Source organism: Leptonotus elevatus, chromosome 10 (genome assembly GCF_054856555.1).
Source record: "Leptonotus elevatus isolate MCC_2025b chromosome 10, RoL_Lele_1.0, whole genome shotgun sequence".
Taxonomy (NCBI): Eukaryota; Metazoa; Chordata; class Actinopteri; order Syngnathiformes; family Syngnathidae; genus Leptonotus; species Leptonotus elevatus.
The window spans coordinates 15,573,242-15,588,139 of record NC_141248.1 but is presented as its reverse complement, the minus strand read 5'-3'; the positions used below and the strand labels follow the sequence as shown (position 1 = coordinate 15,588,139).

The following is a 14,898-nucleotide window of genomic DNA, read 5'->3' as shown; positions in this document are numbered from 1 at the left end:
TTTACTTTATGGTATGTACATGTGAAAAAACAGAACGTGTCATTTGAAGCCACCCACTTTTTAAGTGAGCAAAAGTATTGGAACATGTGACTGATGTGTGTTACATTTGCCGTTGCCTTTTAGATGGATTGCTTAAAAATTCTAATAAAAAAAAGGTTATCTTAAGCAACAATAATTAAATAATCCGCATCATCAGTAGGAACATTTTATTGCAATTGTGCAAAAATGTGGCCATCTCTCCATTGACTATAATTAAAATCTGCCCCATTTAATGTCTTGTTTTCTTTGTAGTGGGACCCGGATGCTCCTTGGTAGTTTTGCTAAATGTTTAAGGAAAGAGTAAAATAGAGCATTAATTAACTCAAGCAAAATGTTATTTTTTCTAATTTCAATGCTACACTTTGTATCAATGCTTGCGAAAGTTCTCTTTGTAACAAAATAATCGACACACATTGTCATCCGTAATGACAAGGTTGACGCGGTTAAAAGGCATTCAATGTTGCTGCAAAAATGAAACCACTCTCACTTCTTAAATCTCCAAACCAAAGAAGAATAGGCGAGCAGTTAGACAAAACAATGCTTACTGGAAGGTGCTTTATTCCTGGCAAACATTCGTCACATCGCCACAACCGTCTTCCTCACTTCACAAGTACACGGTTACAAAACAATGTATCATTTGTATAAAACAACATGTGCATGTATTGCGCTGACAAATATCAAACACAAAAAAAAAAAACATATGGGGGAAAAAAAAAATCACATGATCACTTCTTGTTCAGAAAGCAATTTACTTCTGCTTGAGCCACACGTGTTCATTCAAAAGCTCAAGCGTAGTCAAAATATAAAATGTGGCAAGCAAAACTTGGGGAGCTCATTTTGGAAGTGGTGCATACAGTAAAAGGCCACTGGATTATGTAGCAACTCGAAATTCAACATTTAAAGCTCTTCATGGCACAGTCGTCATCACATTCTGTTTGTTCGATAACTTTTGGCACGCAAGTATACACAGAATTTAATATTGAAGAGTATCTCTGGCTTTTGGACAATAAAAATTCACTAAAAAGTGAGCAACATCTTCTCCTGAAGCATCTCAGTAAAAAAGCTGGCCTGACTGCTTATAAAGTGCACCAAGATCTTATTCTACATTTAACGTTTTCTTTATTCTAAGTTAGGAGTGTTTAATTCTTTCAGTTAACATAATTTCTTACTTGAAAATAAAGCTCTTTTTTTTTTTTTACATACTTAAACGTAATCCCAGAAATATTAATAATTTGGCGTCGTTTTTTTTTTAATGTTTATCTTCTGAATAGCACAATAACACACGAAAGCGGCAAAACCGATATTAACATTTAAAAAATGATATCCCTCAACTTTACAACATTTTCATGGTAGTATAAGCGTTTGAATTAACTTATTTGGAACATGGAACTATTCAGTAAAATGGAAAAAAATACAAATCCCTGCACATTATCTCACAGTCTTTTGCCACTTTCATGTTTAATTTCCAGCTAAAAGATACCCTCAATTCAAAATTTAACTACGGCTCTAATTATTTTGTGCTACGCTGTACCTACTATACACACACCAAACTGTGGTGGCTTGTACAAGGCAAATACATTCACTTTGGCTGATTGGATACAAATAATAAATAGAACATTTTCACTTAGATAGCAAAGTACAGACTGTAGAGTACACACACAACTAAAAAAAACAACAAAAAAAACCAGCCCAGACTGCGCCGTTGTGATGATGATGTTTTGTCACCATCAGCCAACTAGTTCACATTAGCCCTCAAACTGATGAATAAACTCAAATCCGCTCGCTTGGTCGCCTCATTTGTGAACGTGACGAATGTAACGTAAATGTCACAATGTGATTGCAGTAATTAAAAATGCGCCATATACTGATGCTGACCGTAATAGAGGTTGTTATGGAAGGCTAAAGAGGCTAATGCGGTATCTCCCCCCCCCCCCCCAAAAAAAAATTATTAGCCCATACATGTGTGTCAGTGCAGCAATTACGTGAAATGAGCTTGTCTACTGATAAAAATGTCAAATTCAAGTGTGACGAAACTAGCGTGACTTACATCTAAAATATAAACTGACCAATGACATTTACTATTATTTTGTAGGCGCCTCATTTCACAGAAAGAGTGTGACAATCGACGCGATTTAGTCATGAGGCATCATGGAATGAAAACTGTTCAAATTTGGCTTCCACGAAGTCAAACCGTGGCATCTTTCGATGAGAAACCCTCACACAGTTCCTTGGCTCGCTGCGCTTACACGTCGTGGACCCTCGTGCTGGACGCGGCGGTGGGTGCGATGTTGCTACCCGCCGCCGCGGAGGGACGCTCCCGTCTGACGTATCGCTGCTTTCGCGCTTCAAACCAGAAAAGGAACAATTAGAAAGTATTTGCAACAAGGCTTGGATTGTACAGTATAACCTGTTTGGCAATGTGGTTGAGTCAACGTTTAGCTTACCTGTCGAGGAAGGAATCATGACAGCCTAGAAGAACAAAATGTTGCTATGGTGACACGTTTGGCTCCAAATTCCGAATTAGGTTTACATAAACAAAGCACGCTTACCGTCTCACTTGGTTGGAATATAAAAGCTGTAAGAGGAAAGAATAATACATAAGCTTGATTGATTTGTGACTTCTGCTTTTATGTTGCATAAACAACCATATGGGGGGCGCTGACATCATTTTTTTTTGTTGAGGTTATTAACTGTGAGCAAATGATGCTTTTTCACAGCATACGTCGGCCACAACATGCGGATTCGCCGATAGTCACGTGCCACCCCAATAGGCCCCGCCTCTTAAAGGCACATGTACACAGACGCTGAAACATGTATAGTACTTTCTATGCATTTTATGCATGTAAAGTATGTTTACAGGGGAAAGAAACACGACCATTTTCTTAGCAAGAATATGTTGTATGCGCCCGTACTAGTCGGTGTTCTGATTAATATTGCGTTTGTGTAATAAGAATTCAGCAGATTAATCCGTTCATCCGTACTCTAATCTAATCTATTTCAGGGCGCTGCCATTTTGGCAACGTCGAGTGACTTGAGAGCAGTTTGACGTCAATTTCGGTTAACTACTATTTTATTGAAATTTTTTTTGCATTTAGTTCCCCATTAAATAAGATTAAATGTATTTTATGCGTGTGGGTGCGGTAAAACTATTTAAAGGGGAAGTCAACCCCCATTTTTGGGGGGGGGCAATAATATGTTCTATGCAGCCCAATTAGTCTAAATACGATTAATATTGCGTTATCTCAGGCGGCGGCCATTTGCTGTTGACTGAAGATGACATCAATGTTGCTCAGGTCTCAGGTACCAACCAATCAAAGCGCAGCTTCAGAAAACAGGTCAGCTGTGATTGGTCGCTTCCTGAGCCCTGAGCAACTATGATGTTATCTTCAGTCGACAGCAAGTGGCAAAATGGCCGCCCCCTGAGATGGATAAAAACAGATGGATTTTGCTTCATAACTCACATTTCACAAATGTAATATTAATCAGAATTTCATGTTTAGACTAGTGAGGTCACATATAACATATTGTCAAGAAATGTTTAAGGTTGACTACCACTTAAAAAAAAAAAATCTCTCCCAAATGGTCTGTTTTGCAAATGTTTCCTATTGCGGTGAGTGATTCGGAACACTGTGAAATTGCAACCGTGCTTACCTTTGTTGCGGCGGTAGAAGACATTTGGGAGTCGATGGGAGCGTTTGAGGTAGAAAAAGGAGGCAACAGAGAGGATCAAGAACAGGCTGATCAACAGTGTTCCAAGAAGAAGCGAGGCGGCCACGCCTGCGCCTCCTGCTCACAGACAGAAAACGAAAACGCAATTAACGGGCTGTAGCCAATTCGCACCATCAGCCTGTTGCCTGAAAAAATATGTACATGTGTTCGTTGCCACAGTTTTGCTCATTCGAAATAGGCAGTTGGAGGAAGTTCACTGTAGGAACGTATCCTTTTTTTAAATTAACTTAAAATAATGATATTATTATAAATAATTATATTACATTTGGTAGTTTTATGAGCTCATATGGACGCATTTGTAATGGAGGCAAATATTTTGTTAGTTGTAAGGGACGTGTTAACAGTTCTACCTTTATAAAGGTGACAGATTTATGGACAGTTTTCAGTTTTGATACCGTATTGTTATGACCTTAACACTAAAAGTTTCTGCTACCTGGGCTCCTTGTGTGCAAACAAAACAGATGCCGCTATTTCTTACTGAGAGTGTAAAAGGGGAAATTATGCCATCTAAAAGGTGATTGTGTGATCAGCAAAAACTTGATTAGAATTGCAGTTAAGTAACTTTCACAATTGTTTAACACAAAACATCAAATAGGTGCGACGGAGGCATTAAGAATAAGTAGTAGTAATATTGATATTTGGGGTATACCTTTACATAATGTATTAGGAATTATGACAATCAGTCATTCTGTTCTTCATTGGAACATTTAAAAGGACATTGCAGCACATTTAACTCATTCACTGCTATTGACGGCTATAGACGTCAACAATTCATTTGAACTATTTCTATTAGTTTAACATTGTTTTCCTACTTTTCTTAACAAGAGTATGAAAATCTAGGAAAAAAATATTATACATTTAGAACAGATATAAAATTTGTGATTAATCGTGAGTTAACTATTGAAGTCATGCAATTAATTACAATTAAAAATTGTAATCGCTTTAAGCCATTTAAAAAAAGAAGAGATTATTAAAAATTAGGGGCATCAAGCCATTCATTTTTTTTTTTATCGCAATTGAATCGCATGACTTCACAAGTTAACTCACGATTATTCACAAATGTTATATCTGTTCTAAAATGTACAATAAAAAAATATATAGGTTTTCATACTCCTGTTAACAAAAGTGGAAAAAAAATCTTAAACTAATAGAAATATTTCAAATTAATTTTTGACGTCTATAGCCGTCAAAGGCAGTAAATGAGTTAAGCAGAAGAAAATGGCAGTACAGTCATCGGATGTAAACTTACCAATTTTAGGCATTACAGTTGTGACTGTTGTATGGTTTCTCCTGTCCATAGTGTAGTCTAATGGCAAAAACACAAGAACAGTTAATTAAACAAAACTATTCCATCTTTTTCCAAACAAACTACATGAATGCTCAAAATTGCTTACTGTAGGTGCAGGTTGTTATGTTCTGCGAGTCTACGGAGGCAGGCTCACACAATATGCAAACAGTGTTGCTGCTCTCGAGGACACGGAAGAAGCATCCTAAAGATATCATATCATACGATGACATTTTCCCATCAAAGGCCCATTAAGACAACAATGTAGATTCTTTTGACATTTAAATACATGTTGAATGTCATTGAGATCATTAACTGGCTTCCAACAGGGAGACTCATGTTAGCTGTCATCGCCATAGCAACACAGAATGACCTACTTTGCGGTCTATAAAATTGGTGGACCAGTCAGGACATCTTTCATGATGTGATAACATGTGCCGAGCTTGAGCAAACAAACGTAAAAATAAATAAATAAATAATTCCACACAATTCCGTGTTTAGCATGTACAGTACAATCACTGGCTTGACATTTTATAGCTTCTTATCTTATCTTTGTTGGTTCCACCTCAAGTTATTTTTTAACTTGAATGATTTAAAAATAAATTGCAAAAAAAATCATTACTGATACATAATAGATCATGTGAATCTAATACATCCGTTTTAAATAAATTCCTCCTTGAATCTTCATTTTTAAATGTTTGGAAGGCCAGAAAACGATAACATGCCAACACATTTGTCGAGCGCCTCAGACCTGGTTCGCAGCGAGTGTCGTTTGAACACGAGCTGTTTGTCTTCTGTTTCTCATTGCAGCACTCAAGTGAGTTATGATGTAGAGCCTGTGAACAGACAACATGGTGGCTTGTGAGAAACTTGGCCAAAGCTGAATGAAGCACACAGGACTGGTTAATTTTCTACCTTGGTTACGGGTGTCTCCGGTCTGATAAGAATCACTGTTGCTGCTAAGACCAAAAGGAATGGCAGAGCCATGTTTGAGCCCTTTAAATGAAAGAAAGAAGAATCAAATAAAGTTGTTGCTTACACCTGTTTAATTTAAAAAGGAGAACCAAAAGACCAAATCAATGAAGAAACGACCAAATATTTGTGTTGTTATATAAAGTATATTTTTCATCTTTATGCGTATGATTGGTAACATATCCACACAATCTAAACTGTAGTATCTGTGACATTTAATGTGTGCGTGGCTGTGTGCCTTTAAAAGTGAGCTGCGATGTAAGGCGAGAGACGATTGGAGTTACAAGCAAAACGATTAAATGCTCTTCCGCTAGATGGCAGAAAATACAACTAAACCGTCCACCTGTTGCAATTCATACAACAGAGCCATGGCTTCCTGCGGTCAGTGCGGTTTTGTGTTCATTTATCCAAACATTGTGCAAGTCAATCTGAGTAGAATTAGACAAGATCATTATTCTAGTACTTTACACAACATGTACGTGTTGTTGTGTGCAGTGAGATGTTTAAATATGTGCCTTAGCTGCAAAAATGTTCAGAAACATTAGGCTAGGAGCACATAACTCAATCGACCATTTCCCCGTTTAAATTCGCATTTTAGTTTATCAACCTGTGTCACCCGACCGTCGCTGTGCATCAACGCAATAAAAAATAATAATACATAAATTGTGTTAGTGGTGAGGCATCGATGTGTATTGTACCATAACATAGCACAGATCAGATCATCTTGCTAAATTCGAGGGGGCGTGGAGATCACTCACCAGCGAAATTGAGGAATCTGGCCAGGATCGAACTCCTGGCTTGATTCAGCAGACGTCGGACGTCATCTGTGGGGAACTCGGGAAGATTTCGATTGTCAGATTTGTCATCGACACACTTCCTTATGTCATTAAAAGCAAGCAGCACCTTGCTGCTCGCTTTCAATCAACTTGTCAACATCCGTCGGGAGCTTTCACAATAAAAGTTTCACAGTCAGTTACTAAACTAAACTGATTTAATGTTAACATCCGTGGAGTAACTTCACAATAAAGCCTCCACAGTACATCTGTCGATATCTAGAAACATGGTCGTCAACATCCAGATTTGACTTTCACATTCATGATGAACGTAAACACGTAAAAATTGACCGGACTAAATGTTTTTAAATAAATAAAATGTAGCCTAATCGATTAACCTAGAACAACAGATATATATCAACCTTTTGTTATTCAGAATCACAAAACACAATAAGTCATACCTTTTGCGGCTGCTTTGTGTTCAATTAAAAAAAAGTCATTTATTATTTTTGAATTACAAAGAACGCGAACGTATTTTAATACATAAATCAAATACACGTTCGTGAGGAAGAATGGTCACATGATGTTTACTTTCCTTCCGTGGGTACTTGAATGCACCTCACCTTCGACCCCCTCTGACATTTATGGGCGGTAAATTCGAATGTCTTTATCGTCCATTCCTTACATATATGCCAACTGTAAGTCAGTTTTACATTTTACCGTCGAGTATGTAACCAAAGGGGAAAAATACACGACGAGTGGGTGCTATGCTGGATGGTGTTACCAGTAAAAGATCTCTGGACGGATGAATGTTTGCTAAGCTAATGCTAACAACATGTTTAGCTAAAGCACAATGTATGAACTGAATGCTAAAGCACTGAATGACCAACCTAGAAAAAAAAACGAACCTAAAAATGTATACATTTTGTTTTTAGGAGCAGCTGAAGCAATGAATCACAAGGCAAACATAAAAGAAATGCTGAACACACAGTCAAAAGGATACAGGTGATAATAAGATAACACAAACAAAGCAAGCTTCCCTACTTGTTGTTTGTTGATTTTATATATATATATATATATATATATATATATATAAAACTTAATTTCATTTACTGTATTTATTTTACTCATTCACTTGAGGTGGCTTTCACCTCAGGTGCCATAAGCAGTACAGTATTTATTATTTATATATATTTTTTATATATATATATATATATATATTTTTTTTTTTTTATAATCAACAGAAATGCAGCCACCAACTTCACAGATACTCAGTTTTTCTTTGGGTCCCAGTTTTGGCGGGAAAACTCTCAAAGCCTTTCTCAGGATATGAATTTGTCAGCCAGGAATTCCCAGCAAAGTTCACAAGAGGTAATATATAACTATAGACAAATTCAAAATGAGACGGCATGAGAGGTGTCTGAACTGGTCATAGTATAGAACGACCGCTAAAGAAGTAGATGATTTTGTGTATAATAATGTGTGCAGATTGCTACAGATGTCTTTTGCTTGTCAAAGTTAACTTGCTCTGATCAATCAGTCAGATGCTGGAAAAATGCTGACAGATATTGTGTGAGTTTAATCTGAAATGTGATTGGTAAGAAACAGTCTGATTTCTAATACGGTGTTGATTAACTTACATTAGCCAGCACCATTGACTCGGCAAATTAGATTTAATGACACCTGACTGCCCCCCCAAATCTAACATCCACATGCAGGTACTGGAAAATAAATAATAGCATTTAGGCTGCGAATGTAAGTTGGTGCTTCTGCTAGCTTGCCCTAATGCATCACCAATGCATCACAGTTACATATGCTGTTTGTTTCATTACTAGATGGCATGATGAGTTTAAGACTATTATTTGGGGTAAAAATGTGTATATTGTGCCATTTTTACCCCCAAATTTTTTTTAATGAAAGTTTTGTCACCATACCTATAAATTATTTAAGTGTGAAAATTAACTTTCAGACAACTTGACATTAAATGTAACTAATTTTCCTTTTAGTGTAGTGACCCAAAGATTTCATCCCGTTATCAGTCCAAACCTTTGTTATTTGGCGACCCAAAGGACAATCAAGCACTTCTTGATGCATTTGAGGAGGCAAAGAAGAAAGCAAAAGAAAAAAGTGACAGGTAAGTGTCCCGCTTTGTTTCTTTGAGCTGAATCCTTAGAAACACATTAAGCGTTAGCTTTAGTTCATCTTTGTGGTGTGATTCAAATCCTCATCCTTTGCCATGTTTATTTTTTCCCAGTGATATGTTTGCAAAAGAATGCCTCCACATTCGCGAAACCCTAACCACAGTAAGTAAGTGATTTCGAATAGTTAGCTCATTTTTCTTGTGAAATAATAAACGCTATATTTCAGATCCAGCAACTTGTTTCAAACACAGAAGAAAAAACATCTCTATGCGAACCCATCCTCCAAAAGTTAAGCAATCTGTCTTCAACATGTATGTTGGATTTTCTAGTGAAAGTTAAAATCGTTTGTGTGTCAAGTGTGCAAGCAAGTTTTATTGACCAGCAGATGGGGCTGTTTGATCACTGGTAAACACAGGTCACAGAGCATCCACGTTACTTGTTCGCGTGTTGTTTGACTTTAACATTACTTTAAAGATCAAATTGTTTTAGTCTTCTCTCTCAACTATAGTTTGTATCCATTCAGTGCAAAATGTAAGCAGTATCCAGAGCGAGCACACAGAGCAGTTTAACGCGGTGTTGAACACGGTGAACTCCCAGAAAGAGATGATGACAGAATTAGGGCAACGGGTGCAAAAGGTGACTCCTATGTTTGTTTACATTGCAATGGTGAATGAATTTGTTGCAAAAGCTGATATTGTCCTTTGCTTGATTTGCGTCAGAATGGAGACAGCAACATGGAACTTGCCGCGAGTATGCACAGTGATGTGGAGTGTCTGAGACAGGAACAAAACCAAGCCAGTTTGAAGCAACAAAGCATGCTTGAGGAGGCCTTGCAGCTGCTCAATGCCTTAGTGTCAGAGCACTCAGGTAAGCTCTGTCCTGTTCAAGTAACTGACAAAGCTATACAGACGTCACCAGGACAGGACAAAGGCGTCCAAACGGCACAGGCACAGGATTCACCAAACATTCCGGTTTCGACTTTGGACTGTCCTGTCAGAAGGAGAAAGAAGAAACCCACAAGTAGGTCCAGAAGGAGGCCGCTAGTCCGCCAGAGATCTAAGATCACTGTCGCGAATGAAAATAGCCAACCCCGCGTTGATAGCAGCAAACAGCCAAATGTCTCGAGGTCTCTTGGAGACCGTCCTGGCCCTAGCAAAGCAAGCAGTCGCGGTCCAGAGATTTTGCTGCAGCCCAACGCAATGAGCAGATCCAGCAAAACCGCAGGGTGTTTCATCACACCTCTCAGCTGCTGGTCTCAAGAGAGTAACAGCCCTGAAAGACCCCAAAATATGAATCCCAATTCAGAGGTAGTGCTCATTGAATCCAGTCCTCCTGACACCTTATGGCGTCTGTTTGAAATGGATTAGGTGTGAAATACAGTTTTGCAGAAAATGGGTCATTGATGTTTATTATCTATTATTTTGTGAAAACAAGGCCGTTTGGCTATGAGTATTTTTTTGGCTGGATAAAAATGTTGTTAGGAGAAGTTATGCCTGCTTGAACACATGACACGTTTCCAAAAATGTCATGATTAAAGTTTATTTCCCATTGTTAAGAAACAAGTAACACGTTTATACATTTTAATTTAACTTATTCTGTGTTTGTGCTGTTGGCTTGTCATTTGAAAATAAAACGTCACTCACAGATTTATGTGTGTTCTAAAAGTTATGGTGATAATAGTAACTTATATCTGTATTATTGCGTGGGCTGAATAATGAATATCATCAACCGTTTTAATTAATAACACTTCTCCTAAAATACTCAAAATGAGGATTCACTGCAGACCTGTTTAACCTTAATTAAACTGCACACCTTTTTGTTCTTGTTGTAAGTATGCCAGAAACAATAATGGCACATATGATCGATTGGTGATGTAAATAAGTTGCATTTTTATTACAAAAATACTATATATAGTTGTGCAAATATTTCTTACTTTATTACTTTGCTAAATATTTGACAAAGGGTTGAGGAATTGCGTAAAATCTCCAGGGATAAGGTTATGCAGTAGAAAATGGAAGAAGGATTAAAAGGCAATAAAAATATATATGCTTAAAGCTAACATTGATTTCATTCATATGAAACATTAGTTTTTCCTCATAAAGAATTTTCTTAAAACTTTTAACCTAAATAGCGTTGACAACATTTTCAACACGGCATATCCATCATGCTGCAGTAAGTATGCATAAATCTCGTGAAGGCATATTTATGTATAATTTCCTACTAAGTGCAATTTTGAAGATACAGCTAAGTGCTTACCAATTCAATTCATTCACAATATCCAAGCTGCCTTTCATCAATTTTTTTTTTTTTTACTGCAATAGGTCTGCAGGTGGAGATATTAGTCCCCGTGGATTCAGACTTGCCACTAAGCAAACATCATAGTTGTCATGCATCAAAGCGCGCCGAGCAACAACCGTCCATCGGTTCTCCCAGACGTCTAGTTCCAAGATGTCTTTAGTTATATCATCATGACGACCTGAGAGTTTCAAAACAGAAAAACACGCATCACATTAAAACATTGTGAACCCTTTTGGTATATGTCGTGTCATTCCAGGACAAATGTACAAAAGAAACGTTTCAAACCCGAACTACAAGTTTTCCTTCGAAAACCCTTTCCCAATCTCCCCGTGTTGTCTTTGTATGCAAGCTGGTTGATCGTCTTGGCCCACATTGACGGTTAGTAGTTAAGGTTTGAAATATCTTTTGTGACATCAGTCCTGAAAACCTTTCCGATACACCAGTAATCTCACCTGCTCCTTTGTAGTACCCGCACACATAAATCTTTCCTCCCGCCACACCAGCATTTGAGGCATTAGTGCGCAGTGACAGTTGAGAGCATGGCAGAGAAGGTCCGTCCCTCCAATAATCCCCATCTGGGTTGTAGATCTCCACTGCATCAAGGCAGCGCCGAGACTGCCCTCGGTCCACACCTTCACAGCCAATGCCTCCTATAGAAACACATTTCGGAATCAACAAATAACAATGACTGTGTTTGTGCCACTTCACTCTCCTCTCCTAATTCTTACCCATTACAAAAATTTCCCCGTTGAGCACAACAGCACTACATCTGTATTTGGAATACTTCATTGGAGCCAGCTCTTTCCACTTGTTGATGTTTGGATCATACTCAAGAAGGCGATTGCTAAGCCGGTCTGGCTCGTCATCCGTTCGGTATGAGTCCTTGGTCAAGAGGGGCAGAGAGGGAATGACAAAACAGAACAGGTGTGTTTATAAAGGAAATTAAGATGCCTAATACGAGAACTAAAATTTATGTAAAAATACTATTGCGGACCCTCAGAGTTCAAAGCAATTCCTTCTATGAGATCTATTGTTGATATTTTCCTCTTGTGACTGATACTCTTAAAAAACAGTCCACTGAATTTGGGTCAGAAAGATGGATTGTTTCTTGGCAAGTTTGACTATCTTGCATATTGAATAGGTGTGTGCATATCTCCACAAAAGATGACTTCGGGGGCGAAACGATTTAAGGACGGTTCGATTTGAAAGTAGAACCATTCAATTTGGTTTGATTGAGTGGGATTATGATTCGAATTGATATGGTTCAGTTCAGTTCGAGAAGGTATGATACAAATTCTGTAGAGTCAATTTGACTTTAAACAAAGTCTATTTGGTCCCACTCTAAACAGAGTAATATTTACACTTGGAAGAGAGTTTTAAAAAAGTCACTAAAGGGTTGAGAAACAAACTCACAACTTCAGATTGGGAGACCGCCAATCTATTTAGAATTTCAAAGTGAAAAATCTTGAATATTTTTTTTCATGAGATAGACAAATTCTATCGTACACACTAAAAATACTTTGAGAAAATGTATTCTGAATATTTGACTTTCTTCCAAGTGTAAATTTTACTCTGTTAAGAGTGGGACCAAATAGACTCTGTTTAGAGTAAAATTTACTCAGTCTCTACAACTTTTGTTGTCATTTTCAATACAGTTTGAATGAACTTATCAGTACTTTATCTGTGCCATTTCCTTCGAATATATATTTCTCCAATAAATTACAATTAGATCTGTATCTCTCAATATATTTCAAGCGGTTTGATTTGAAGCACTCACATCTCTTAAACCAAAAAAACAAAGTTTTAATTTTTTTTTTTTTTTTTACCTGTGGAGTTCTACCACCAATGACGTACAGGCGATCCTTCATCCTAACTACATTGTGATAAGCCAGTGGAATTGGTAGAGGTGCTGCACTGCGCCAAGGTCCTCCCTGGAGAGACCATCGCTCCACACAGTTAGTGATGAGAAGCTGGTTCTTCAGCTTCATCAGCCCACCAATCAGGTACAAGGTATCACCCAAGGAGCCTAGCCCATAAGAATCTCGGTACTCTGCTGATGTTAGGCGTTCCCAACTGCCTTGGGCTTCGACTTTGTACCTGGCAAACAAAATGATAATAATTGTGACGCATTGTTGCTCAGTTCTTGTATTACAAGACTATTAATAATCCCTCTCACCTGTAGAGCTCTACATCCATTTCCTTTTGTCGGGACATCCTGCGGGAACCAGCCTCTCCTGACACTACAATGTTATTGTCTTCAGTTACAACCCCTGCGCATACATACCCTAGAGCATCTCCGTATCGAGGGGAAGTGATGTAGTAAGTTCGGCCTGTTGCGGCGGCGTAGCAAAAGCTACGTTCACTGTAGTTGCCATATCTTGACCTAATCCCACTGCCGTCATTACCGACACAGAGCAGCAGATCTGTAGTTTCCATCCCATACCGTAACTTGAGCTTGCGTGGTACCGCGGAGGGATGCATTTCTACAACCTCCAAAGCTTGCCTCATTATCTCGAGGCATTCACTGTCAGCAAGCAAGGCTGCATTCCTCTTCATTGTCTCTTTTAAATAGTCCGGGTTGATCAAAGGTAGGCGAACTTTCCTGAGGAGCTCAGGAAGGTGCTTGCTACGTACTTCTCCTTCCGCCAGAAAACTGTGTTTGACCCAGCAAAGAACCACGTCTAAAATGGTTTCTTCTCTTGTAATATTGAGATCATCCGAACTGATCAACTTCGCTAGTTGATGGGCCTCGAGATCTAAAACCTCTTCATTCTGGCACACTTGGACAAAATACTGCCTCAGAAAGCGCTGAGCATGATCGGCAAGCTCCTCCGCGCCAAGATCTCGGGCAAAGTAAAACACGCCGAGGCAGTTGGAGGCGTCCATGTTTTCAGTCATGTGCTGCCGGCATTGAGTGAAGACATCGTCCATCTGCAGGAGAAACGACGCGATCGAGATTCCTTGCACGTTGGTGTTGGTGAGAGGAAGATCTGAGCTGTACATGTAGTTCAGGAGGAGAGCTAAGCTGTCTGCGGGGGTGTCTCGAAGGAAAATTTCTCTATTGTTGCACTCGCGGAGGCCACATGTAAACATAACACGAAAGTAGGGGCTGAAGGCAGACAAGACAAGGCGGTGACAGGGAAAGCTTACGCCCTCAGCAATCAGCACGACATCCGTCAGGTGCTCAGTCTCTCTCATCTTCCTTAACTGCTCAAGCAGAACCAGCCCGTGTTTTGCTGTGAAATCCATTTTTGCTTCAAGGTTGAAGTTGAGAAATTCATACACGTGTAAATGTTGTGTCTGGCGAGGGGGCTTTCACTGAAACAGATAGCGAGTGGAAGTATCAGAATCAACCAGGCGGCAGCTTTGGGAATACTTTGTTATTAGTTATTATTAGTCAGTCTCGTGATTCTTAATGATACGATTTGAGCAAAAACGTTACAGAGACAATACTCGCAAAGATTTCAGTGCGATTTGTAACTGGACTAGATAACATGCAGGTCCACTTCATGGGCTGCTCAGTTAGCATTTAAAAAGAAGTAAATCCTTACCAAATTCATCAGCTTCCCTTGCTGCCTGCCATCTCAGAAGAACATTAAATCTTGTTCTTTTTTATCGGACAACATGTGTTATTGCTATCATTCGAAAGAGGGTCTGAGTC

The 14,898-nt window shown here is 38.7% G+C and overlaps 3 protein-coding genes across 7 annotated transcripts in view; 1 reads left to right on the top strand and 2 right to left on the bottom strand.

Moving 5' to 3' along the window:
* Positions 1-10,585, top strand: part of iho1 (interactor of HORMAD1 1) — a 14,779-nt gene extending 4,194 nt beyond the window's left edge. The window contains exons 1-8 of one of the 5 annotated variants that reach the window (XM_086086409.1): positions 6,373-6,406; positions 7,734-7,803; positions 8,043-8,169; positions 8,805-8,932; positions 9,053-9,101; positions 9,166-9,250; positions 9,463-9,575; positions 9,659-10,585. In XM_086086409.1, the coding sequence (XP_085942535.1) occupies positions 6,394-6,406; positions 7,734-7,803; positions 8,043-8,169; positions 8,805-8,932; positions 9,053-9,101; positions 9,166-9,250; positions 9,463-9,575; positions 9,659-10,306 (1,233 nt within the window). In that variant the 5' untranslated portion in view covers positions 6,373-6,393 and the 3' untranslated portion in view covers positions 10,307-10,585. The other 4 variants (XM_086086410.1, XM_086086411.1, XM_086086412.1 and 1 more) reach the window with 4 other exon arrangements.
* On the bottom strand, positions 578-6,957 carry c10h1orf159 (chromosome 10 C1orf159 homolog). Its single transcript, XM_086086414.1, has 9 exons — positions 6,784-6,957; positions 5,969-6,049; positions 5,805-5,889; positions 5,163-5,258; positions 5,018-5,074; positions 3,691-3,825; positions 2,589-2,614; positions 2,484-2,508; positions 578-2,382 (listed from the first exon to the last, which is right to left on the bottom strand). Exons 2-9 carry the CDS (start codon positions 6,038-6,040, stop codon positions 2,282-2,284), a joined length of 597 nt encoding a protein of 198 aa, XP_085942540.1. The 5' UTR covers positions 6,041-6,049; positions 6,784-6,957; the 3' UTR covers positions 578-2,281.
* On the bottom strand, positions 10,499-14,898 carry kbtbd12 (kelch repeat and BTB (POZ) domain containing 12). Its single transcript, XM_086086407.1, has 6 exons — positions 14,789-14,898; positions 13,414-14,555; positions 13,064-13,334; positions 11,966-12,119; positions 11,690-11,887; positions 10,499-11,415 (listed from the first exon to the last, which is right to left on the bottom strand). The coding sequence occupies exons 2-6, from the start codon at positions 14,484-14,486 to the stop codon at positions 11,249-11,251; spliced, it is 1,863 nt and encodes a 620-aa protein (XP_085942533.1). The 5' UTR covers positions 14,487-14,555; positions 14,789-14,898; the 3' UTR covers positions 10,499-11,248.

Bases quoted from the DNA above. Each gene is read 5' to 3' on its own strand.
- c10h1orf159 (XM_086086414.1), bottom strand. From the start codon at position 6,040: ATGGCTCTGCCATTCCTTTTGGTCTTAGCAGCAACAGTGATTCTTATC. The intron at 3,826-5,017 runs GTAAGTTTACAT...GTCTGTGAGCAG, and splicing joins AACTGTAATGCCTAAAATTG to GAGGCGCAGGCGTGGCCGCC. The intron at 2,509-2,588 runs GTAAGCGTGCTT...TTGTTCTTCTAG, and splicing joins TATTCCAACCAAGTGAGACG to GCTGTCATGATTCCTTCCTC.
- kbtbd12 (XM_086086407.1), bottom strand. From the start codon at position 14,486: ATGGATTTCACAGCAAAACACGGGCTGGTTCTGCTTGAGCAGTTAAGG. The intron at 11,888-11,965 runs GTAAGAATTAGG...GTGTTTCTATAG, and splicing joins CGGGGAAATTTTTGTAATGG to GAGGCATTGGCTGTGAAGGT. The intron at 11,416-11,689 runs GTGAGATTACTG...TGAAACTCTCAG, and splicing joins CGGGTACTACAAAGGAGCAG to GTCGTCATGATGATATAACT.